The 26,479-nt window shown below is 39.0% G+C and overlaps 1 protein-coding gene and 1 long non-coding RNA gene across 7 annotated transcripts in view; one reads left to right on the forward strand and one right to left on the reverse strand.

The window, feature by feature from the left end:
* Window positions 1-26,479, forward strand: part of STARD13 (StAR related lipid transfer domain containing 13) — a 329,105-nt gene that overhangs the window by 76,179 nt on the left and 226,447 nt on the right. For all 6 annotated transcript variants that reach the window (XM_017731330.1, XM_017731328.1, XM_017731329.1 and 3 more), the window contains one exon: window positions 7,382-8,294. In XM_017731330.1, coding sequence (XP_017586819.1) covers window positions 7,539-8,294 — 756 coding nt within the window. In that variant the 5' untranslated portion in view covers window positions 7,382-7,538. The remainder of the gene's footprint in view (window positions 1-7,381; window positions 8,295-26,479) is intronic.
* LOC108445998 lies at window positions 18,248-25,543 on the reverse strand. Its single transcript, XR_001861095.1, has 2 exons — window positions 25,377-25,543; window positions 18,248-23,959 (listed from the first exon to the last, which is right to left on the reverse strand). It is a non-coding gene; the product is annotated as an uncharacterized LOC108445998 (long non-coding RNA).

Below are 26,479 nucleotides of genomic sequence, written 5' to 3' on the forward strand. Positions count from 1 at the left end.
AGAGGGATATGTGTAATTTTGGAAGACACTTGCAGGCTGTTGTGAAGGAGAATTTTTTGCTGATAAACAATTCTGAATACAGAAGAGCTAAACACAAAAAAAACCAAAACCAAGCTGCCTGTTATTTACCTAACTTGTAGAGTGAGAAGTGGTTGTCTTAGGTCATTTCTCTTTCAGGAGCTTAAAAAAAAAAGGTATGAATAGAACTACCTTTATGTTATCCTAGACATCCTCCAATATGAAAAAAAAATTGGTCCTTCCAGCTTCTTTCCACGTGTGCAAAATGAAGATTAATTTCCAAACAGTCCATTGAGCGTCCCATACATAACATACATAATTTCATTTTACAGGCAGAAGGAACAGTGGTAGTATTTAAACTGGAAGGAGAAGCAGCTCATACCTCTGTGTCTTTGCTTGCAGAAAGGCTGTTTCCTGACATTGGTGTGGACTGGCAGCTTAGATAAAGACGTGGGATCTTACCAATGTAAAGATCATCAGCTGAAGGAACACAGACTTTTTTTCCTATGTGGTTTATCCAGTGTTATTTTCAAAATATTTATGAGGTGTTGGTTCATTTTGGAGCTTGTGCTTGTGAACAGTGTCCATGTATGGCTGGCTGCTCTCCTGTTCCACATTGATTGCACTGCCTATATAAAAACAAAGCCAAAGTACTCTAGGGCAACATCTTTACATCAGGTTTAATTTCTCAAGTAATTCAGAATGTAATCTTAAATCACTGAAAATCACCTTCTAAAAGCATGTAGTCAAACAACCTTATCAGGTTAAGCCAGTATCTTATCAGGAGATTGATGGTACACTTTATACATGTAAGACAAGGTATGTGAGGCAGAACAGGGAATACAAAAGCAACACATTGAAGGCAATGGTAAAAGATGCCTATTGGCAGAAAGAAAGACAGACCTCGTTCTTTGAAGATACTATACTGCTGATCACATATTCCTGCCATTTGGTTTTGCTCAGCATTGTAACCATGCTATTCATGGGCTGCACAGAGCACAAAGATTTGCAAAATCAAGGCCCACTTCATGTAAACTAACTAGAACTAAACATTGCCCATGGATCTAGGGTCTTAGGAAGGGCAGTAATTGTATTGTAGAGGGTATTTTCTCACCTTATTTGCAACTACCACATGGTGTAAGGTGACAATGACAGTGCCTTTGAAAATGCTGGTTTAGACAGAAATACAATTGAGTCAGCACACTGACAGGATGTTAGTGCCTCAGCTGGATTAAACTCAGCCTCAGGCTCAGCTAATAGCACAAAATGTGTCAATGATTCCTCTCATAGCAGTATTTCCTATATACTAAAAATAGGTCCAGCTGTAAATAATTGCTGACATTGTTAAGAGGGAGCTTGGAAAACAGTACATCTGCCACCAACAGTTGCATCTCAGACAAAAATGAATGTAAACACTATTAAATTAATCAAGTGTCTCTTTATCATTGTAGTTTATTGCATTTGAGAAGATATTTTACTTCCCTTGGCAAAGAGAATGATCTTCTGACACAGTGGAGGTGGGGGCGGTGATGGCAAAGCTGGTAGTAGACAGACCTGGTAGAGCAGCTGTCCTGGAATAATACTGTCCTATGAAGTAATTCCTGAAAAATGGTTGCCTCAAGATGTGGCTTCATCTGCTGACTGACTCATTCATAACTAGGCCAAATTCTTTGCTGAATAAAATACTGCTCAACTTCAGTGAAGGCAATCAGAAGCATGAGGTGTAAGAGAAACCAGCATCTCAGTGCCACCTCCTTCACTCACTGAAATGAGTCAGGATGGACATAGATGTTGCAGCATCTGTGCCAAGTATCTGTGCCTGGATATCTCAAGGTGGAAAACGTAATCTACAGCTACAAGCCTGAGTACATGACTACATCCATTACACAAGTAGAAGGGCATTGTAGCTTTTCCATTTTTGCTGTTTGCTCTAATCAAAAGCAATATAGAAAAACACTTCCAAAATTGAACTATAACCCAGAGACTTTTCACCCCATATTTCCAGTGACAATACATCCTTCTCCTTTCCAGGCTAGATTTTCAAATAACTGACTTATAATCACACTCAGAAACTCATGTGTCCAGTAACTTGCTCTACAGCTACATTTTGCAGTGTATGCAGAAGTCTGTCTGCAAGCTATGATTCTATTAATATATATAAAAGGGAAGACTTGTAAAGCTTTGGCAGCAAATACAGGTCTTGACGAAACATAGGCAAAAAATAATTAGAATTTGCAAGTGACATGGAAAGCTAATTTTGGTACTCCTTTACACTGGCTTTATACTACATCAAAAGGCATTTCACTGCCTACCTTTTCAAAATCTGACAGCATCCAGACTCAAGCAGTGGGAACCTTACTCCAGGTGCTCCAGGTGATAAAGCAAAGCACAATATTAAGGTCTGGCATAATGTGAAGAATGAGGTCATGCTGTATTTTTAGAAGTGCCTGGTGTTCCTATGAAGCAAGCTCTTACTTTCTCTTTTTATTTTTTTCCTTCCCTCTCCTTTTTTGTCTGTCTTTTTCTGTGAATAATTTGGCCAATGCTTGCAGAAGGCTGTTTTCGCCCCAGGGATTCTCACATACACTTCTGTTGACAGAGTTCTTGTGCACCAAGGAAGCTGAAATGTCTTTTGTTAAGGATCTGCTCACTTCTTTTTCTGTTCTGCCCCAATGCTTGGAGGATCTTTTGGCTGCTCATGCAGTTCCTGTTGTTACACTTATGGAAATTAACTGAATTGAAAAATATGAGGTTACCTTGCAAAACAGGTAAAATTGTCATCAGGAAAAAATCCTAATCTCGTCATTTTCTCTTAGTCTATGTATCTCACATTCTCTTGTCTTGTTTGCTTAATTTTTCAGAGGAAGATTGTATAAGTCAATAGAAAATACTAAGCAAAGTAATTGTGAAAGGGAAAAAAAGGCACTAGAGCCTGAGAGGTAGAAACTTTTTATTTTAGATGAGTGGTGTACTGTTTCAGCCAAGATCAGGACTTGATTTGCCGGTTTACTGTGTCAGTTCAGATTTAAATAGAATTTAAACTGAAAAATTACACATATTCACATGCTCTACAACGCAAAAACACATAATGGGTATTGAAATGCACTAATTTAAGCCATGTTTGAAAAACTGTTTTAGTGACTTGCTGTTAGAGTAACCCTATGAAATAAATCAAAATAATTTGAGTTCCGGCAAAGGGGAATCAAGCCAGTAGAGCGTGATACACAGAAGTTGGTCTGTGAGGCTTCACATACACACTTTCTATACACACTAGCTAGATCACAAATCTGTATTAATTTACTGCTGATTGGTAAGGAGTTTTCATTAATAAATAACATTCTATTTGTAAGTTTTAAACTCACATGTGTAAACATCTGAAGTTGCTACACTCAGATTTGCATTTCACATTTAACAAAAAAAATTCCTGTTGCTCTGAGTGTTGCTTTTAAATTTTCTTTCTCTTACAAATGCCGCTTGGAGTCAGTTCTGGTTGGACAGTTACCTGTGGTAGTCCTGCATTCCCTTTTTATTTGAAAACCACACATATACTTTCATTATTCCACATCCTTACCTACACTGGCTTCTACCAGTAGAGCTAAAGCTACAGTATATATTTAGAATTACATATGCATATGAAAGTAATCTCCCTATTTATAAAGCCTTGAAGACCTTTTCCAGAAAGATTATTAGTTTTCAGAACTTGTGTGTGCATACATTCATCACTGTGGTGAGAATGACATTATTTTGCAGGACTGTCTTAGAGACCTTTTGCGACAAGTACAGATTTAGCTCTTGAATGTTCAGAGCACTCTGAGTCACAAATTTTGCTGTGGGCAAGATTTCTAAATTCTCTACTTTGCCAAGAATGCTCCATTTTTAGGAGCTAGAAACGTCTATGTGTAACTCTTTATAAATATGGAATTTAATATTATACATAAAAGCGTGGGTTTTTTTCTAGTCACTGCTAGGTTGAGTAAAGAGATATGTTGCACAGGATGAACAAGGGTAAACTGACCTTCTCTTCTCACCACTTCCTCCTAAGAGATTTCTTGCCATACTTGTGCAAAACCAGCCTGCTTTTGCACACTTGATTTGTTCCAGTCTCATCCCAGGAAAAACAAACAGTACAATAGAATAAGCAAATCTAGTAAAGAGAAAAACTCTTTCATGATTTTTGCAATTAAACTGTAAAAATTACAGCTTTACATCATATCCTGTAAAAACCAAAACTCATCTGAGAGAAGTAACTTAGTAAAGTTTTAAGAGAAGTTGGGTATTGGTTTTAAATGTTAGTAATATAGAGTTCTATAGAGAGATAATGAAAAATACAATATTTTGGATGATAATTCATGTTTGGGAGTCTAAAGCATCATCCTAAAAATAATAGAAATAAAAACCACATAATTCACTTAGCCCATGCATGCCTACTGCAGAATTTGATGTACAGGGCAGAAACTGATGCACAGGAAGTTCCACCTAAATATGACGAAGAACTTCTTTATTGTGCAAGTGACTAGAACAGATTGCCCAGAGAGGTTGTGGAATCTCCCTCACCAGAGATATTCAAGAAGTGTCTGCACACAATCCTGTGCCATGCGCTCCAGGACGGCCCTGCTTGAGCAGGGAGGCTGGACTAGATGACCCCCTGTGATCCCCTCCAATCCGACCCATCCTGTGATCCTGTGAATTTCTGTAACTGCTTCTGGAGAATTTTTTGCTAAATGTTGGGCTTATTACAGCAAAAATATTACTATGAGCACAAAGGTGTATTTCCACAGATGTCATCACAGCAGATCCTGCTTGGCAGCATTACCAAAACTAAAGAGAGTCCAGGGAATGGGACAAGGATGGGAAGAAAATGTGACAATAAGAAGCGGCGTGTGGCGATCCGTTTACCCACTGCTTTTCTGATCCCGTATTTCCCCTCCGCTTTCCCCTGCCCCTAGCCCTGGCCACTCCCTTGGGGTCTCTCTATTGGTTCCTGTACCCCAACCCCGCCCATGTATCGCCCCTGAGCCCCTGAGAAAATCCACCTGCGCCGGGATCATGACGTCTCTTTGCCTCTGGGGACCGCTGGGATGTGATGCTATGTTAAAGGTCCTCTGAAGCCCTCATGGAGGGACCCTTCTCGCCTGCTTTGCTGTTCACTGTGTTGCTGAGCTGACAGCTGGCTGGAGCAAGAGTGTGGGGCCATCCGGAAAGGACTACGGGAAGACAGAATGGCTGCCCTGCCCTAAGCAGCCCTGCTGTGCTCTCTGGGAAAGCTGCAGCTTGTTAAACCAAACTTAGCACTGCAACAGGGGTGAAGACGGGGAAAGAGAATCCCTGGAGGAGACCTGGAGACCTGAGCACTGCTACTTCTTCTGGAACTACCATAAGATGAAGAACGGGACAGCCACCAGCAGCTGGTGGCTGGTGGACACAACCAACCCTCTCACCTGATGTGGGCAGCCAGGCAGGCCAAAGTTCTTTTGCTGCCCTTAGGGCAGTCTACTACATTAGGCAGATCTTTTTGGCTTACAGCTGGTTTTGTGTGGTGGGAACATGGGTGCTGGCAGCATGCCTTCTTCCAGGGTGCTGGGTGTCCAGGACTCAGAAGCAACAGTGATGGCTCATAGTGAAGCAGAGACAATAATCACCTGAAATGTCAGGAAGCTTTTTCACTGTGCCCACAATGTACAAGATCCTGTGTGAAATGTTAGTTATTCCAATTGTTCCATCTAAAGCTGGGAATGTGGGGTTTTTTTCAAAGACATTGTGCTCAATTAGTTCTCCCACTGTTAAGCAAGAACCAAGGGTGTTCAGCACCTCTGGAAGTGAAGTCAGTTCTATGTAGATGACTAACCTGAAGCACCTGAGAAAAGGAGGGCTTAGAAGTAGCTTTCTCATTCACGCATAGACAATGCAATCTATGATTGTTGTGTACCACAGAGAGGGGCTGAGATTTTTCTTGACTTTATTTGTCCCTCTGAAGGCAGAATAACTGGTGTAAGCTTTTTTGTCTAAACATTATCCATAGTTTTGTATTAGGCAGTCAAGACAGGACAGAGACTCATCCCACATCAAAATAGATAAACAAGATAAGTGAGAACATCTACCTTCTGGAAGCATTTTTCTCTCTCCACTGACTCCAGCAGGAGGTTAGACAGTTTACAATAATGTCTGACATTTAAATAGCTATCAATAGCTGAGAGGAGGTCTGCATAAACAGTGTGTACCTGCATGCTCACATCTATTACAGCTGCAGTTCAAATGACAAAGGTAATACAATAAATCCAGATTTTCTGGATGTGTAACAGTATTCCTTCTATTACCAAATGCATGCCTGTAGCAGTAAAAGATACACTAACCAGCAGTAAAATATGCTTAGCTGGTGTGCACTGCTCAGTCTATGGCACATGCAGTGACAGGCACATCACATGCCAGCATCTAACTTTGCTTTCTTCCCACTTTGACAGTAACAGTGCTGCCTTCTGACATGTCTTCCTCATCACTGACAGGTTTGCCACATACATCAAAGGCTTAAGTTTCTCTTTTTATTTTGAAAAGCTTCTGCTCTGCTTTGCTCTCTCACAGATGGAGTACTGAAACAATCATTAAAATAAATACTATCAATATTCAATCTGTCACAAGAAGTAAATGACATGTATGGGTGAATGTAAGCTATTCAGTGATGCAGGATCAGTTCTTCAGCTGCTCCCTTCTCCCAGTGCATTGGAGGTGCACTGTGTAGATGTGAGCATGGACATTATGACTTTTAAAGCAGACAGGGCCAACTCCAATGTAGTACTGAAGCTCTCTGTTATTTTTAGCCTCCTCCTTTTGCTTTTCAAATCTATTGGAAATGGACAGATGCTGCACTGCATTGGCAATTCACTGAATTCAAGATATACAAAATCATACCTGTACTGGCACCTTCTTTTCTGTCAATTTTCCCTATGACATTTCCCTATGTTTTGTTCCTTAGTCTTCCCTTTGGCATTTTAGTAGCTTTATCAGAGCAGTGTAAAAGTTGTCAGTGATTTAACAGATAATGAAAATACAGTGAACAGAGGCATGTTTGGATAACAAGCATATATCTAACATCACTTTAAATTATTCTGAACCACTGTGTCAATAATCAACTTAAAGTCATTAACTAAAAAACATTTCTGCATTTGCCATTTCTTTCCCAGTCTCTAAGCAAAACAAGTCAAGATTCTCATGTTTTAAGTTCATTTAATCTGCATAGATGAAACATTTTTCAAGAGGGATAAGTAAATCTGAAGTAAATTTGATATGGACACTTCATGTTTCAGGATTACTTTTGCTGATGCACTCCATTGCAAGCATGTTGGCATTAATTTTTTTTTTTTTTTTCCAGGATCTGAGAGGATTCAGATGGTTTATATGAGAATTCAGGCATTAGTAATGACTGTGTGATCATGGTTTTGGAAAACTAAGAATATATTTCCTGGCTACATTTGCAGATTTATGTTTCTTAAGAAAAGCAAGAATGAAGTAATTTTGATCTCTGATGGATGAAACCCATTGGAATGGAAACTAACATCCATGAAGAAGAACAGGGCTCACCTTATCTTACACCTGCCAAGTGCGTGGGGACTACAAAGGAAGCAAAGTATGAAGAATACCAAAGCAAAATAGAAAATCAGGCAAGCCCATATGAATTTCAGAATGTGTCACTGGAACCTGAGCCGAGCTTGCTGTCTCTGTCATCCTTATTGGACCACAATGAGACATCCTTACAACTTGGCATGGCTGCAGGGTGTGCCAGTGCCACCAACCAGCCTGAGACAAAGCACCTTTGTGAAGAATTATCCTGTTCTACAAGGCACACGCCAAAGGAAGATCCTTTAAACCTTCCCATGCACACAGAGTGGCCAGTCCTTACAGGAAAAAATTCAGACAAGAAACCAGCAGCAAATCATGAGATCAGAGTCATAAAACACAAATCAAGTGCTATCACATTTTCTGATTTTGAATTTTTATCACATGAAGCTGACACTAAGCTCCATATTTGTGAGGCAGGAGAAGCAGATGATTTTTGTCCTGAAGAGGAAGAAGCAGATAACAGAGGTGATGATGATACATTTACAGAACTGCCACTGTATGAGGCATTTTTCAAAGGTCTTCAGAGAAGGAATGTTTCTCAAAGAAAGCAAGCTAAACATGAACTTACTAAATATCAGCACATCTGTCATTTAGAAGACTGCAATAATCATTCTGAAAAGCCATTGAAGGACCATGACAAGGAAGAAAAACACATGGAGCTGGAGGTAATACAAGCTACTCTTTAGTTTCAAGAGTGTTTTAAATAAGTGGTGTCATTCAAGGTTGGTTACAGGAGAAAAAGGAGTTGTGTAAATTGTTATAGGGTGATAATGAATTACAAAATTAAGAACCTAAACCTATAGTAAAAGTATTCTAGATTTTTTCACTAGACAAATCTTACTTCAGATTGACCACACTTCTATTAGCCTGAACTTTAAACTTTGGGTTTTTGTTTTACTTTTTTTTTTTTTTTAATAATGGGAACATTGGCTCCATTTCCTACATTCCTACAAGATCATGTATCGTGCCATATACAGCATACAGTCTGAGGACTGTTCCAAACAGATAGAACTCACATTTAGTCTTGGAGCAGAAAATATTTCTTCATGCTGAAAAATGGGCTTTTAGTGTGGTGACACTGTAGCACTGAGCCACTTAACCCACAGCACTGTTTCCACTTAATACCTGTTTTCTGTACTATTATTTCATTAAAACAATGTGGAGAACAAGTTAAAAACTGGTATATAATATTTTTTTTGGTTGGGTTTTTCTGGGTTTTTTTGTATCTGTACTGTTATACATCATGATGCTCTATAGACCAGAGGCCAAAATGAAAACAGAAGATTCAGGACAAAATTAAAAACCCTGTGTAAAAAAAATCATCCAGCTATATATAACCTTTCCAGAAAAAAAAAAAAAAAAAGGTAGAGTAAATTAACTTTGTTTATTGGAACTGGAGGAACAGAAGCCTCCCAGTTGAATTGTCACTAGTCTGGAGAATAAGCATGGTTTCCCCCCTGCCCCCAGCTGGTGACAAACCAAATGACTGAAGCTAAACATGTTTATGATTGGAGAAGTCCAGTTCTAGTACAAAAATATGAAGTGACTCCAAATAGCGGGCAAAAACAAACCCTTAGAATTCCAGTGTTCCTGACCTTGCAGAACAAATTGATCTTAACCTGCAGGTCGGGCATACCTTTCCTTCCTCTCTCTTCTCCTTCCTCCAGCTTTTAAAAGAAGTTATTTTCCATGTAAATCTGCTCTGTGCCTTGAAAACCAGGCTGTAGTCCTAGTCTTTTACCCAGTGTGTTTCATTTTACTCTGCCTGCAGTTTTCCTTTTACTTCTATATATAGAACACAGAGCTGCTTCATTGATTTCTGATTAAATGAAAGGAAGTAGAATTTGGACTATAATGTCTGTATTTACGTCAAAACTATGGTGTACAATACTTAATTGCTTCTCTCCTTTAGTCCTAATCTACCTCCAGTTTGGGGTGACTAATTCTGCCCTCCCTATCTGAGTGGGAGTTTTGTGCTGTATTTCATACATATTCCAACTTAATTGCAGAAACCCATAAGCACACGAAGAAATAAGCCAGATTTCTAGAAACTTTTCTCAGCAGATAATATTAGAAGACCAAGGCCCAAAGAGTGTTCCCAAACAGTGCGGCTTTTGATGCAACTGACCCTGAGAGATTCTCATGACACGTGGTTTACTAAGTAATTGCATTGTTATTCTAACCTAAGCCAAGTCTTAACTTCCTCATTTACTCAGAAACGTTCACATTAATGAAAATAGTATATCTCAAAATGGATGCACAATACCCTTTGAATTCTCTTTACTGAAGGTCATTCCCATAGATAAAAGGGAGAGGCCAGGAGATGTTGTCATTTAGTTTACTTTATGTCTATGCTATAAAATAAGCTCAAGGATGCAGCTTGTAGTGCAAAATAATGGATTATAAATTGCCAGACAAGCATGTGAAATTACCTAGTAAATCCCAGTAAATGTGTCAAAACATTTCAAAAACTGGAAGCAATGATGTAGTACTGGTTTTGATTTTTTTCTATGTAAATAAGTATGTGTCATTCTAGGAAAGCCTCCAAGAATTAAAAAAAAAAACTTAAAAAAATTAAGATTATCTTGTCTCTCAAATTTTAGCAGCAGTCATGCATTACTATTCAGACTAAAAACTCCCTCCATGACTCTGGTTGAAGCAAATGTATGTCATTGTCAAGTTACTTATTTCTATTGTTTAGAAATGGTGTTGGGAAGAAATGTCTTTCTAGTGGAAAGAAATTAAATAAATAAAGTCAGCATGGGGTAAAAATCCCGGCAAGAGCAACTGTTACTGCTAAACCTTAAACTTAAAAATCATATAATAAACAGATTACTTCAGCCATACACATAGCGACTATCACACACAACACCCTGCACCAGACCCTGGCTAATCCTTGCTACTGGAGTTCACAGTGAATTGTGTTTAACATCTACCCCGCAGGGGCATTCCTAGCCAGATGTACTTGTTACTGACTGCAAACCTCCTATTTTAGGTCTAGAAAGGAGGAAAGGCTGTCACATTCTCCAAGATGGAAGTGCTGTCCCTTGCAGGCAGTCACCACAAGCAGAGTCAGTGTCCCAATCTCCTTTTTAATAACTGTTACATGCATTTAGGTGGCAACTGTTGAACTTCTTGTTTCATTCTAATTAACAAGTAGACACAAATCTTCAAGTGCACTGAACAGTAAACAAGTAGAGGGAAAATGGAAAAAATTCACCTTGTGTATGCTGCCAACTCTATGTCAAGTGGAAGAAACTGCTGAAAACAATTCATATAATGGTGCCCTTTAAGAAAACCTTTCTTTTTTTTCCAAAGGCATACAGCTTCTGCCTCTTCTGAGTGGTACAAGATAAATGATACTTCTGTTCAACTTACGAATTCAGCATGGTCCCCGAGTTTCCACCCTTAGAGCAGTTCCACATATATTTCCTGTGCCTTCTCATAAAATCTAAATTTGGAAATCTGTTTTTCTTTGTCAGGAGTCTGCAATCAGCAGTACATTTAATGCCCAAACACAGTTCTGCCCGAATACTTAGGCTAATGGTTGGACTAAATGTTCTTAAAGGTTCTTTCCAACCTAAATAATTCTATGATTATTTGGTTAATTCTGTCCAGAGATTCTTTTACAGATCTGAAGTGGCACCTTCAGCCATTTTTCCTTGTTTAACTTCAAGTCTTCATATCAAACTTGATACATTGTTTGTGCATGCAGCCATCTCTGTGTGCAGGGGCAATAAATTATTGAGAATAGCTTCTGAAACATAACATTTTTCCAGACTCTCATTTCTTCAAACCATACTGAGCAGGACACAGCTGATGACCATATTGAACCAGGAACTACTATTCAACTTTCCATCTGTAAGCTTATCCTATCTTTACATAGTCTGAAAACAGTATGTGTTACTTTCAGGAGTAGCATTTCAGGCAAGCAAAAAATTGAAGATATTTGACAGATATTAGACAATAAGAAAGTATTATGAAATCATACCCTTGACAGTGTGAATTGTCATGGATCTTCCCTCACCTCGGGAATTGTATAGAAATCCTGCCGATATTGTTGGCTGCTGCAAAGAGACAAGCAGAGTCCTACCAGCATGGCAGCAAACTGAAAATCCTTCTGGGGCAATTTCAAATAGTTTCTTTGAGAAGCCCATATTAGCAACTGGAACAGCCAAAACGGTTTCTGTTGCTGTTGGCATTACTTCGGGCACCTAACTGAGTTGTCACAACTTCCTCTGTTGTTTCTCTCTCCCTTGAGAGACAAGGGGATAAGTCAGCAAGGCCATGTGCTGGAAAGGAAGGTGTAGAGTAGCCATTAGGACGTGCTAGGTACTCCAGCAGCCTCTCTGCAGCCTCTCTGTCTGCACACATATTTACATCATGCCTCTTTCAACACATTTAGGAAGATCTACACCAAACCTGCTTGTTTGTTTAAAGGACCATAATGATGGACTAATATTTGCATTGAATGTTAACCTTGTTCAGCCGGGTCAAACAAAGAGTGAGATGCCACTCCCCAGGAGAGACAAGATGACCGAAACAGATAATTTGCTAATTAAGGTAGTGTTCACAATGAATATCTTTGTCAGGATTTGGCCTTCAGACTTAAGTTCAAAGACTTTTGGAGGAGGCTGCACAGATATGGGAGTGGCCTGTACAATGTCACAGACAGCTTCTGTGTTCAGCTCTGTATTGTGTTAGCAGGGGAGCTGGGCCATCACCTTTCACCATCAGTAAATCTTCAAGTAAAACTGTAGTGTTCTAAAGCAGGTTTGTGAAAGCGCCATTGTTTTTGACATTTAAAGTTAAGGCAACTGAACTCTGGAAATTATTTCAGAAAACAGTCATTTACTAGCAAAAAACCTGGATGATCAGTTTCTCTTTCGTTGATTATTCACTTACTTTCACTAATTTCCTTGTTCCATCCTTGTACTACAGTTAGGTAAATTTTATCCTCATTACACAATCACTGCCAAATGAAAAGTTCGATAATCATTGTATCAGATTAAATCACAAGATTTAGGCTGGAATAATTTGCAGAAATGCAATATGGAAGTTTCCATAGCATCTGTCCCTCATTTTGTCTGCTTGATGCAGCCTAGGATGCAGTTGGCTTTCTGGGCTGTGAGGGCACATTGCTGGCTCATGTCCTGCTTTTCATCCATGAGAGCCCCCGAGTTCTTCTCTGCAGGGCTGCTCTCAATGAGTTCCTCTCCCAGTCTGTGCTCATGTCTGGGATTGCCCTGATGCAGGTGCAGCCCCTTGCACCTGGACTTGTTGAACCTCATGAGGTTCTTGTGGGCCCACTTCTGAGGTTTCTCCATGTCCCCACAGATGGCATCCATCCTTCTGGTGTGTCAACTGCACTACTCAGCTTTGTGTCATCCGAAAACTCGCTGAGGGTGCACTCGATCTCTCTGTCAATGTCAATGATGAAGATATTGAAGAGCACAGGTCCCAGGACAGAGCCCTGAGGGAGACCACTTGTCAGTGGCCTCCACCTGGACACAGAGCCATTGACCAGAATTCTCTGGCTGTGTCCAGCCAGCCAATTCCTTATCAACCAAATAGTCCAGCCCTTCAAATCCATTTGCCTCCACTTTGGAGATAAGGATGTCATGGGGGACTGTGTCAAAGGCCATACAGAAATCTAGGTAGATGATATCGGTCAGTCTTCTCTTGTCAGTTGCTGCAGTCCCAAATAGAGGAGATAAATACCATAAAATTTATTCAAAAGCCATAGTCCTTAAGGTCAATTATCATTCCTTAAAATATATGTATACTTCTGTGTGACTCGTAAACATTTTAATCAAGTAATCATACTATTTTTTCCTATGAGAAAGGAATCAGAAAGTTTTAAGTCTTTGACAATGAATTAATTTGACCTGGCAGTGTGCTCAGGTGGCCAAGAAGGCCAGTGGCATCCTGGCCTGTACCAGCACTAGTGTGGCCAGCAGGACCAGGGCAGTGACTGTCCCCCTGTACTCGGCACTGGTAAGGCCACACCTTGAATCCTGTGTTCAGTTCTGGGCCCCTCACTACAAGGACATTGAAGGGCTGGAGCATGCCTAGAGAAGGGCAACGGAGCTGGGGAAGGGTCTGGAGCACAAGTCTGATGAGGTGCAATTAATGGAGCTGGGGTTGTTTAGTCTGGAGAAAAGGAAGCTCAGGGGAGACTTCATTACTCTCTACAACTGCCTGAAAGGAGGATGTAGCCAGGTGGGGGTGAGTCTCTTTTGACATGTCTCAAGTGAAAGGACAAGAGGAAATGACCCTAAGTTGTGCCAGGAGAGGTTCAGATTAGATATTATTAAAAAAAAATTCACCTAAAGAATGGTTAGGCATTGGAATAAGATGCCCAAGGAGGTAGTGGAGTCACCATCTCTGGAAGCATTCAAGAGACATCTGGATGTGGCACTTGGGGATATGGTTTAGGGGTGATTATGGTGGTGCTGCGTTGCTGGTTGGACTAGATGATCTTGAAGGTATCTTCCAACCTTGATGACTCTGTGATCCCATGAATTTTCCTTATTCAGATTATACTGAGTTCATTCAATTGAAATTATCAAAACAGAGCAGCAGTCTGTGATGAGGTACGAGACCTGCCAAAGTAAGCTTCTTAGCCTTATACTTGGATGGCTTACACTCTGCTAGGTCCTTGTGCCTCTTGTATTCCTGCTCAGTGCCTTGCTTAGTCACTCTGAAGCACTTTTATGAGAGGTACTTTTCTGTTTTCATTAATGAGGCAGTGGGACTTAGGTGGAATTTAAGCTATCTAAAAATTGCCCCACAATAGTTCCTTCTTCTCTAATTCAGTTGTACAAGAGCAAAAGCTAGAAAGGAACATATTAGAGTGAAGTGCAAATTCCTACTCTCATTCCTCCCATACTTTGGAAGTTTGTACTTTATTTTACCCTATGAAACTGAGACTCCAAAGCTAGAGGAGGAGAATGGTTGCAAACTTGTGATGACTTCTTCGTGAGGAATAATACCGTTATTATTATCTCCATTTAGTCATCTTCTGCAGACATGGGAAGTCTACCCAGGTAGGAGAGCTGAGCACTGAAATAATATCCAGGGAGAACAGGCTATGAAGTCAAGGGGAGGAAAATGGGAAATTGCTTGTCTAAGAAAGGAGTGATGCACTGAGCTTTATACATTCTAATTTCCTTTGTGTGTCTGTAAGATTTGCACTCTCTGTATTTCAATGACACATTCTCTAGAGCTGATAGAAAAGGACATGGTAAGTAGAACTTTGTAAAGTTTTTAGCGTTTATGCTTGTTTTCTGCCTGCTTGGAAAAGGGATTGGAGAACTGCTGATTACTTTGGCAATGATGCATTATTATCAGTCAATAAATAATCACAATCAGCTCTTTATTATTAAGAGTCAGATAAATGCTGGCTTAGGGACTTTGATTATTAAGTTAAAAGAAAGAATTTTTTATTAGCTTCACAAATTTGAAGGACTAGTGGTGAATACAGCATTTTGTATTGAGTACTTTTTTCTCCCACCTCATTATTCCCATTACAATATGGCATTTGTTGTGTCCTGCTTGTTGTGGACATTAGCTACACAACTGTTTCTACTGAGAAATTATAGGAATTTTGGAAGTAACACTAAAGGTATAACAAGAATAGTAATTTAAGGATTTGCTTAAAGATCATACTGAAAAAATTTGGTATATTGAAATCATGTAGGAAAACATGCAGATACTATCAAAATTACTGCCTTTTATCTCTTCAGCATACTTGCATGCTGCTTGCATGTTTTAATTAACATGCATCACTCATTGTCAATTAATATAGAATTAAAAAATAAAAAGGTATATGGCCCTAGAAAGGATACACTTCTTGCCATTAGCAGGTACACCTATTTTAAATCACAAGATCATCTTCAGCAGGCATCAGGGGCTGCTAGGTTGAGGCTGGAGAAAGCATGCACTCTGGGTTTTGTGGAATATATCCTACAAACTATTTTGAGTAGTCCCTTTCAGTCTGGGCTCTTTCCTCCCAGGGAAAAGTTGTAATATGAGGGGACGTAACCTGTCCTTTATCAAAAGCAAAGCTAATGAACAAATCTCCATGTGAGGGGGTGACTAACACTCAAAAACTTCAGAGGGCTGTATTGGAGTTGGTATTTCTGCAGTTTGAAGAATGCCATCACTCTAAAAACACGTAGTATATGGCATGTATTACTGACATAGTGAGATTCTGAGAAAATTAAAATTCCAGGATAAAGTAATGAAGAAAATTGGATAATTAGTCGAAAGGAGAACTGATCTTGACTTTCAAACTCCTTTAGAAAATTTACAAAGTACTTGGTGTTGAATTAGGTTATATACATATTTTATATATATCATATATATATATATTATAGAAGGTGAGATTACTGAGTTATCTTGAACAGTGTGAAACCTTTGGGCTGTTCAGGTTAATGTGTAGAACTTTATAGCTGTCCTACTGAAAAGATACCGCACTGCCAACGAATTTTGTTGCACAGCCTCATCATGGGCCCATGTGCACACATTAAAACACCCCAAAACCAGCATTTTGGGAACTCCTGCTTTAGCATGTTCAAGAGCATTAGTGCATTGTTTATTGTTTATATTTATTGTTATTGTTTTTATTTATCTGTAGAATATTATCTGGAATATTCAGAAGATTATCTAGTTAACACAATAGATGTATTCTACTAAAGGGGAGAATATTCATTACATGTAACTTGAGTTATGGCTTTTTCAAATATTGACTACTTGATTTGTTGTGTATTTGAATATTTTAGAATCATAAGGTCACCTCAGGAAAGACCAATATTATTATTGCTCTTGCCAGAAAACATAACAAAAGATTATGTGTTTATGGTTGCACTGAGTCCATAAAATAGAAGAGGTATATCAAGATTCTTCTTTAAAAGTACCTGAAAATATCTGGAACCTGTGCAATGTGAGCCCATTCAAGTGTTTCATGTATCTCTATAGAAGGAGAGAAAAAGTCAACAGAAAATATGCCCTAAGTGAAGGCTGTGATGAACAACATTCCTCTGTCAGAGCATGGGAACAGGCACCTGTGAGAATTACAGACTGAGTTTTAGGTGCAGGGGACTAGAAGAAACATGAAGGAATCCGTTAATCTGTTTATCATTGAAATGATAGTTCTTAAACGAACAAATGGAGACACTGGATAAATTGTGGGATGGGCAGTAAGCAGAACCTGTGATCAGAAACTTGCACAAAAGATGAGGGGAACAGGTTGGGTTGCATTTTAAAGCTCGTTTGGCTGCCAAGCAAGGATTTGTACGGTTTTTCAAGTCAGCCAATAGAACTGCAGTACAGCAGAGAAAAAAACCCAAACAAAACAGAAAGAAACAGAACATTACTCAATCAAAAACCTTGCAAACTTTATTTTGTAATATGTAAACGTTCTCAAGATGGAGTAAGAAAAATGAGTTGCAAATTTCTTCACACACAAAAGTCCCACTGAAAGATTGTGGCACTCCCTACAAGGCATTTAGGTGCTTTTGAAACTTCTTCCTAGGTAACACATGCCCAGTTAATGAAAATAAGACTCTAGGGATACAGCTAGGAGCCCTCTGTCCTTCTTTGTATGAAACTTGAATAAAATAATGTTAGCTTGGTATCATAACAGAGGTATTTCTTTGGTAGTGCCATGAGACCCTAACTGACGTGACCTGACATGCTCAGGGATCTATGACCATTTTGGTACTGCCACATGACAAGCTACCATACAACCAGAAATCTGTGTGAACACTGAGATATGTGACTGAAACCAATTTGGAGGAACATAAAAAATGTGTTTTAAATGTCATGAACTTCATAGAGAGTTTAGGATGATGGATCTGAGATTTCATTTTATAACATTCTTGTGTGGTTGCTTTCTGTAGGAAAGTGTCATCAGCCTCAAGCCTTTCCTTAACAATCTCTCCAAGTATGGAGTATTTCAAATTGTAATAAAAATGGAAACAGATTGTTCTTTCTATCCAAGCTTTTGTTCAAATTGATGCTCTTGTAAAGCTCTTGCCTAGTTTTGAATTATCTCAGAGCTAAGACTTTTGCAGTGCAGAGAAGGGAAATCTCCTCTGAATTAGCTTGGAGTTCTCCTGAAATAAATCAGACAGGACATTGAAGTCAATGTCTGCATTTGAAATATTTTTTCTTCCACAAATTAACTTCAGCAAAATCTCACCAGTCTTTTTCTATTGTACTACTGGGCTTTCTTTATGTGTGCTTTCTATGGATTCTGAAATTCTTTGCCATTTAGACTATCAATCCAATGTTTCAAAGATCAGGTCTAGAATAGATCATGTTTTAGTGTCAAAGATTTAACAGCTCATTTTTAATATATGTGCAGAGGAACTTTGTTTGGCTTTAACCTAATCTTTGTGGCAAAGTAATTAGTGATATCATAGATAAACTACTGTAAGGTTTGCAGCTACCATTTGTTGTTTCTATTCAACCACTAAAATGGTGACATTTCAGTATTTACCTAATAATGACTTTTCACTATGGCAAAAGCCTTGGCAGTTAGTCTGGGGTCTGATTTACTTAAATAAAAATGTAAAAAAAGCTGCTAAACCTGTCAAGGAACAACAGAATATAACACTGCAACTTGTATGTATTTTATTCTTTATGATGTACATCACATATCAAGATCAAGAGAAAAGTACACAAAGCCAGTAACTAGAAGAAAGAATAAACAGACTGCCTGTTATTAACATGCCAAGATAGGTGCCTAAACTGAGAGAAAGTGGAGTACCAAGTATTTCTGCAACTAAGGATCTGGACTCCAAGAGTTCACCTCAAGCTGTGCTTTTATCTGCTGTGTTAAAGAGTTTACCACGGTATTACAAATAAATGGTGATATATGGAAAATGATTATGTTTGTGAGATAAAAGATGATTAAACTAAAAAAGATTACCCCTGGAAGACAGAAACATTCCAAAGACCCTAGGGTTTTTTTTAAATAAAAGTTGCAATACTATGATGCATTTCTAATGCAAGGGGCTATCAAGATACCCTTGTGTTTTGTGTAGTACAGATCACGTGCTATTTTTAGTTGTCCAAGCCTTGTCTTGGGGGACACATAATGCCACGGAGGTTAAGAAAAAAACCAAAAAAATTAAAAGAGAAAAAGGGTATTAAAAAGCCTTAGTGGGAAACCCCCAATATTCCAAGCAAGCAGAGATGAACTCATGTCTTTCTGAAATAAAGGCAAAGGAAAATTATACAAGTTCAGAAAATGCTTTTGAAACCAAACTTTTCAGACATGACAAAGCCTGCATTTTGCATGCGAATAACAGACAGCAAACTTAAAAACTGCCACTTCTCCAAGTAAAAACAAACAAAAAATAACAGCAAACTCTAGTAAGAATTGCTATAAATTGGAATGTATACATTCAGTTTAAATGCTCTCAGATCTCCTGTGTGCAGTGTTTCCAGCTTTATACAAAGTTCTTAAGAAGATGAGTTTAAGTTGCATTAAACAGAATGAAGATATCTAAGCTAAAAAAAAAAAAAAGATGACTCGACCTTCTTGATGGGTGCTTTTTTTCTTATTTGTAATTTGTGTTCAAATGATTGCAAATACTAAGGAGTGCTCACACAAGCAGCTTGGAACACACTGCATTTAATTCTAATGCAAATTAAAATGAATCCATAAGAGTAGCAAGTATGAGGTTGAAAACTGTACAAATTTGAGAAGGAAAATTTGGTTTATGCATCCAATTTAAAATTGGCAGTATATATCAAAAAACCTCAACCTCCTAGGTATAACATTATGAATAAAAGCATTCCATTTTGCAAAGGAAGTAATTCTCTTTAAATTTGGGGTTACTCTAGTTCAGAAAAAAACTCCCCAAAGATTCAAAATTCTCCATGACAGTGAATAATTCCTTACCCTGGGTGTGATATGTCAGGAGCCTCCAGCAGCTTGCTAGGTGGGCTACTAAGGAGCTTGGATAGCCTAACTGGCAGGTAAAGGTATTTTCCCCAGAGGAAAGTTGTCAGAATTAAGCTGTCTTTGAAAAGTAAATCAAGCTTGATGCATTGACAAATACCAATTATATGAAAAAATATCACTTATAATGTAAGATATGAAATTGCTATCACTTTGGCATTTTAAATTTTAAATTCAAATGTACGTTGGGTGGGTTGCAACTAGGCTGGTTTCTACACTGTCTAAGCAGGGTTTTTCCAGCAGGGCTAAACTGTACATTGATCAGTTTATGCACATTTTCCCTCTAAGAGCTGTCTAGCCCAATTCCTTTTGTTACTGTTTTGGGTTTTGGTTTGTTTTGTTGGTTTTCTTTACAGGTAGCAATATCATACTGGGACTATACAGAGGTGAGCAGGATTGGAGAGCAATTGGGAGAACTTGTCACTTTTTTAAGTTCCTCAAGTGTTGCATTCAGGCAAAGTGCTAAAATACAAACTATGATCCTTCCAACCTTCCTGGTGTGTTTAGATATACCCGAAACATACATAAAACTTTCTTCTCAAGGATATCTAGAGATCTTCCTGAACCTGCAAATCTTGCAATTCTACATTATACCTCATTTTGCTAGCAAGATTTTGCTTATTAGTGCTACTGTTAAGTCTTCTGCATTGCAAAATGCACTTGTTTGAACTACGTAACTGGAGAAACTAGCTGAAATCCTTGAATTAGCCTAGGAATTGTTTGTTTTCAGTTATTTGTAGAGTTACACCAATAGACCTTTTTATGTGGATTTTTGTGGTTGATGGGGTTTTTCTAAAATATGCCATATCACAGGGAACTGAAATATGTATGAATAGAATTATCAATGCTGGAAATCATCCCACAGCAGGGGGTTTTTTTCACTCTTTCTTAAAATTCTCCTAGTAATTCCAAACAACGTTTTCCTGTTCTTTTCAATAACCATTACTTTTATAAATAAAGCTTACCAAATACCTTAACAAGGATAAACAGAATTTTTGAATGCTTTCAGTTAAGGTAGTTCACAAAGAGCCAGGCAAATGAAAATAAAACTAAAGTACTCCAAAATACAAGCTATGTTAGAACTGGGAGTCAATAATGGTCAGGCTAAATCTCTGCTTGATAAGTGAAAGCTCATGCTTTCAGCTTCACCTGCCTCAGAACTTCTTCAGTGCATTTGTATTTTGAAGATTTTGCAAAACTCCTGTATATTATAAAAGTAGTTGCTACACGTCACTGTTCTCCCTCAACCCTTCTTATTCCAGCAGCAGACGTCCGAAGCAAGGGAGAGAGAACGTGACTGAACCTTAAGGTTCTGGTAACAGTAGTTTTTGCTATTTAGTGACCATCATATTCTTACAGCAAGATAAGATTTTTTGGAGCTCTAGGCCTCATTTTCCAACCTATGTGTTATACAAAAACACTTACACGGCACAAGCAATATGTTTACAAGCTCTGGGAACACAGAGCCATTCTTTTCCTTCAGGAACGATGCCTAAGGCCGCTTTATCAAAGCAACTTTTCTTCAAAAATTGAGATCAAACTGATTTATTTAACAGAAGGTGTTTTAGGGTTTTAACTCAGTATCTTCTTTCCAAGCTAAAAAGGACATGCTAAAATATATAATCACTATTTTGTTTCTGTTTGTGACTAAAAAAGCCACAAAAGAGTCTTCATAAAGTAAGATGTCCAGGGGAAGCAAAATATTATGTGCTCAGTATTATGCATATATGCAGTCACTATATGCAGTCAGTATTATGTAGTAATAATACAGCATTTACTTCACAGTTCCTTTTTTTTTTTTTTTATTCTAGCAAGACAGGGCTTCAGGCCTTTACAAATACCATTAACAATTACAAATACCATGACTAGTTAAAGTTTTGAAAGTTGTTTTGATCACTCACATGGTACTTATGTCTGTTTCTAATCTCTGAAAGAAAAAATGTAGTTCAAATTCTGAACACTATAGGTATGTAACTAGCATTAATAATTAAAAATATAAGACTACACACTACATAAATTAATAAGGGATTAAGGATTCTATGAATGCACAGACAAATGCATTAAGTGATGATCTTAATTCAGCATTTAAATTCTGCCCAATTCCTTCAGCTTCTTAGTTTCTATATTTGTCATGGCTTTTCTTGTCATTTAGAGAAAAAAGAAAAAGTATAAACTACAGCAGGTTATTATAGTAGCACACCTGATGCTGGGGCTTTTAGCATAGGCAGGTAGCAGAAACAGTTTACCAAACAAAAGATAGCAAAAAAAACCCAAACAGAAAAACAGAGAGGTGACTTGCAAGACATGTCCCTGATACAGCCAATGGCTTGTTCAAAATTTTATGTGTAACACTCTTTGCTTCTCCAGGTTGAAAGTTTTTGCTCATTTTACTAGGCAGGGAGGAGTGAAATCTAATCTCTATAGTTTAGGCTATTAATTCTCTGGCACTAAGATATTTAAGTCTCTATGGTTCCTGATCATCCATGGGGCCTGGTGGAGTATGCCTGCAGCTCTTATAATTTTCTTCCAGAGAAACAGGGAATGTAGTAGGAAGACCAGGAGGAGTGGAAGTGGGGATGGTGCACAGCACAACTTGCCTTAACACGGAGTTAAGACATCAGCAGAATGTTATCTGGGTGTTAGGGAATGTATCCAGTTTCCACGCTATAGAGAAAGCAGGCTGTCAAATGAAGCACATATATTTCTTACACAGTTGAGGAAAAGACACTGATTCCTTCCTCATTCCCAATGACTGGGCTTTTTCCAAAAAAGATTTTCAAAAACATACTCATCTGCTGCAATTTTGCCACAAAAAATAATTTTCCTTTATGTGGCTGTTTTCAATCCACTATTCTTCCCCCTGCCTAACATTCAGAAAGGGACTAACTAAATCCCTGTCTTGATCCTTGGCCACTAGAGACAGGCATCTAATGAATTCACTGCACTCCCTGAGTGCTCTGCAAGGAGCAACCTCGCAGGGATGACACCTAAGCGGAAGCTGTTGGGAAACTCCTTTGCTGCTTATGAAAAAAATAAAAGAGCATGCGGGATGAGTGACACAAATCCTATAAAATCAGCAAATAAGCTCTGAACAACCTTTGTAATGTATTTTTCTTCAGTTTCTCGATCAGAGACCAACTGCCCTCCATGAGGGAAGAAAAGTCATTTATAAAATCAAGCATCTCAGGATAGGAAGTGGAAATTTATTGTCCTACTGTTTCTACAGACTTCACCTAATCACCCCATGATGATTATCTCAGAAAACTAATTAATCGTTCTAAAATGCTTTTCAGATTTAAGATTACCACCCTGACATTCTGCAGAATTAATGCCTCCAGCCTCACCCCTTTCAGCAGCTCTTGCTTCCCAAACTACTCCACACCTCTCACTGCTTTCCATCATACTCCAGTCCTCTCCTGTTCTTGCATTATTTCCAGTTTCTACTTCCCACTATTTTCCCAACACTGCCTATGTCTTCTTTACTTCCCTTCCCCCAGAATGTCCCCAGGCCCCCTCCATGACTCCAGCAAGGGATGATCAATATGTGCTTTAGCTAGTGGTACCTTTTCACTGCCTGGCCAATTAGCACATAAATTCATCAGCAGCTACTCAGAAATTATACCGGCTGTTATCCTTGGTTTTATAGCGGGCCATCACTTTTGTCTCTTGACAGTCACAATTTTGATTAAACTAGGGTCTCTCTGATACTCCTTCCCGTCTTTTAAACTGGCTTGAAGGTATCTGAACTTTTCAAAAGTTGTGGGAGAGACATAACAGCAGCTGAGCAACACAAAGCCAGAACACTATGGTTTTGTTCTCTTAAAACACCAAGGAAAAAAAGAAAAAAGAAAATATGAAAGAATTATTTAAAAGTATAATTACTATATCTATAAGTACCCTTAAAATATAATGGAGAAAAGTTGGAAAAAATGTACATTTAGCAGTTAATTAAAGCTATAAATTCCTGTAATGAACAGTGAGGAAAGGTCTATTACAAAAAGTAAATCAAACTAGAAAACTAGACTATCCAGAAGGAAAACACATGAGAACTAATTTTTAAAAGGTATTTAAAAATACTTTGATTGATGTAGTCCAAAATGTTTCAGTTTTATCTATTACAGAGGAATAGAAGTTGGGAGTTACATTTATTCTCATTTGTATTGACCCAGACAACAAAGAACCACAATCAAAATTAGGTTTCCCCAGCACCAAGAGCTGTTTGCTGTAACATGATCCAAATTCATGCTTCAAAGCCTTGATTCTCTGCTCTACCAGCTGCTCCTGAGTGTCATGATGTCAACATTAGTAGGCTGATCCTCCACATCTGGATCTGACGCTTTGCCAGCGTTCACTCTGTAATGAAAGGAACTGCAATTACAGCCTGACTTTGACTTGAAGCATCCAGGATTTCTATTCTTCCTCCCTACCCACATCCTTCCATTTCATGCCCAAAATGTAATGGACTTTGAAGAAAAAAAAGCCCCTTTTCCATCACCAAGAAAGATAAAAGACAAGATTGTCCAAATCTGCCAACTCAGACTCATTTCTATATGTCAAATGAAATAAGCAAATCTTTAGTGTTTTCAGAAATGCTTAATTTTAGACATTCATCTCTTGAGCTGTTCTGAAGTCTAGAAGTTTGGAGAATTTTCTCTCTTGCCTGGAAGTCTCCTTTCGCGTTCAAATATCAGAGTTGAATTCAGGCTGTCTCACAACTAACAAAAGTCATCAACTGACCCAAGGCAAACTGTGATACAATCAAATGGTTCAAACACAAATAATTTCAGAATTATGTGCTTCTGACAGCCAGGGCTGCCTAGCCTTGAGAATTTGGGCACATTTTGCACTGATAACTGTCTCAGATTATCTATGCAGTTCCTATTATTCATGAAACTATTGAAATCAAGGCAATCTATTCATACCTCAGATTTGACACAATTATATTCCTGAAGTCAAACAGAATCAGTCTCAACTGAGCACATTTTACTCTGACATCTGTCAGCTACGACAGAGGGGCAGATTTCCCATGCAGAAAATTACAGATTTAATTTTCAGAAATGTGTGTAGCTATTTAGAGGTGCAGTTAGCCAGTTTTAAGTGCAATGCTTTTATGGTAGCAACTGTAGCCTTGAACATAAAAGAAGGAACTTTTGTTCAGTGTATGCAATTGCAGAAATATTTCTGAAAATATCTCCAGTGAGGGACACCCCACAAGCCCTCTGGGCAATCTGTTCCAGTGCTGGGTGACCTGCACAGTAAAGAAGTCCTCCCTCATGTTCAGGTGGAACTTCCTGTGCATCGGTTTCTGCCCCTTGCCTCTTGTTCTATTGCTTGACAGCACGGAGCAGAGCCTGGTCCGTCCTCTGACACCTCCTTTCAGATACTCATAGACATTGATTAGGTCCCCTCTCAGTTGTCTCTTCTCGAGGCTGGACAGGCCCAGCTCCCTCAGCCTTTCCTTGTAAGAGAGATGCTCCAGTCCCTTGATACATTTTGCAATCCTCCGCTGAAGAGAGATGCTCCAGTCCCTTGCAGCCCTCCGCTGAGCCCGCTCCAGGTGGTCTGTGTCTCTCTTGCACTGAGGAGCCCAGAAATGAAAGATCTGCTTGTCTTTAGATTGTTTTTAAGCCTTGTGTATCTCTGCTTAGCTGTGCAGCCAAAGCAGCAGCAGCCTCCGCACGCCCAACCAAGGCATGAGGCAGGTCCTTCTAGCTGAAGTGCTCTGACATACGGAGAACCTGAGGCAGGGCGCTATGGAAAAGTCACTTACTGGAAGGGCAAAGCCAGACCCGGCTGGGAGACTTTCCACACCACGGGGGAGGCTCTCGGGGCAAGCCTGAGGCAGGGCCAGCTCGGAGGCCCCTCAGGGCCCGGGCATCCCGGCGTTCCATCGTTCCCGTCCCTGGGGCCGCTGCGGCCCTGAAGGTAACGGGGCGGGCAGTTAAAATTTATTTTCAAGGAAAATTGAAAACTTCTGTTAGCATGAAAACAGGGGGGTTTAATAATAAAATAGAGAAAAGAAACCTTGAAGGTATTTGATGACCTCTTGCATTTATTGTAGGGCTCAGTAATCTAAACTCCTATGCCTGCTAATTACTTTGTCTCTAAAGGTGGCCAAGTCTCTTCACTCCTTGGTGGCTGCCACAGCTTCACCTCTTTGCAATTCAAATATTTGGGAAAGGATCCTTTTGCTATGGATTTTAGCCACTTAGTTCAGCCCAGTAAAATGACCAAGCTGTTAAGTGTTGTGAAATGCAGGAGCAGGCTTCTGTTTTCAAGGGTAAATGAAGGTGTGGAAGATAGGTTGATCTTAAATGACATTTGCTTGAGTCATTTCAAATTGAACTGTATCCAAACCCACCAAAGACAAGCCCCTCAGCTGTCTCTCCCACTGAATAAGCTGTGTTGACATGGCTGACTTAGCAATCTGGGTCACAATCTTTTGTCATGCAGAAGAAACTAGACCAAGATTAATGCCAAAACTGATTTACTTTCTAGCAAAGTGTCCTTGTCTTATATTTCACTTCCAGGTGTTTGAATAATACAAACAGGAGATATAATTGGTCTCATGATAACTTATCTGACACCTTTTTCTCATGCAGTTTTGAAGATTTGTGCTTCAAATGAGGCAATCTGGCCCCCGCCCTGCCCCGGGGCCCGGAGTGCTGTGGCCTTGAGCACGAGCGTGTGGAAACGATTCGTGGGGTTGTTTTCGGGGGAGTTTCTTGGTTTTCGGTTTTAGGTTTTTTTTGTGAAATAATGCTTCCCCCAGAGAAGGATCGGGAAAAGCAACACTTTTGTTTTGGGGGTTTCTTGGTTTTGCTTTTGTTTGTCTGTTTGTTTGGTTTTGGAGTTTTGTAAAGTACGCTACTC

This window comes from Corvus brachyrhynchos, unplaced genomic scaffold, assembly GCF_000691975.1.
Source record: "Corvus brachyrhynchos isolate BGI_N302 unplaced genomic scaffold, ASM69197v1 scaffold103, whole genome shotgun sequence".
NCBI lineage: Eukaryota > Metazoa > Chordata > Aves > Passeriformes > Corvidae > Corvus > Corvus brachyrhynchos.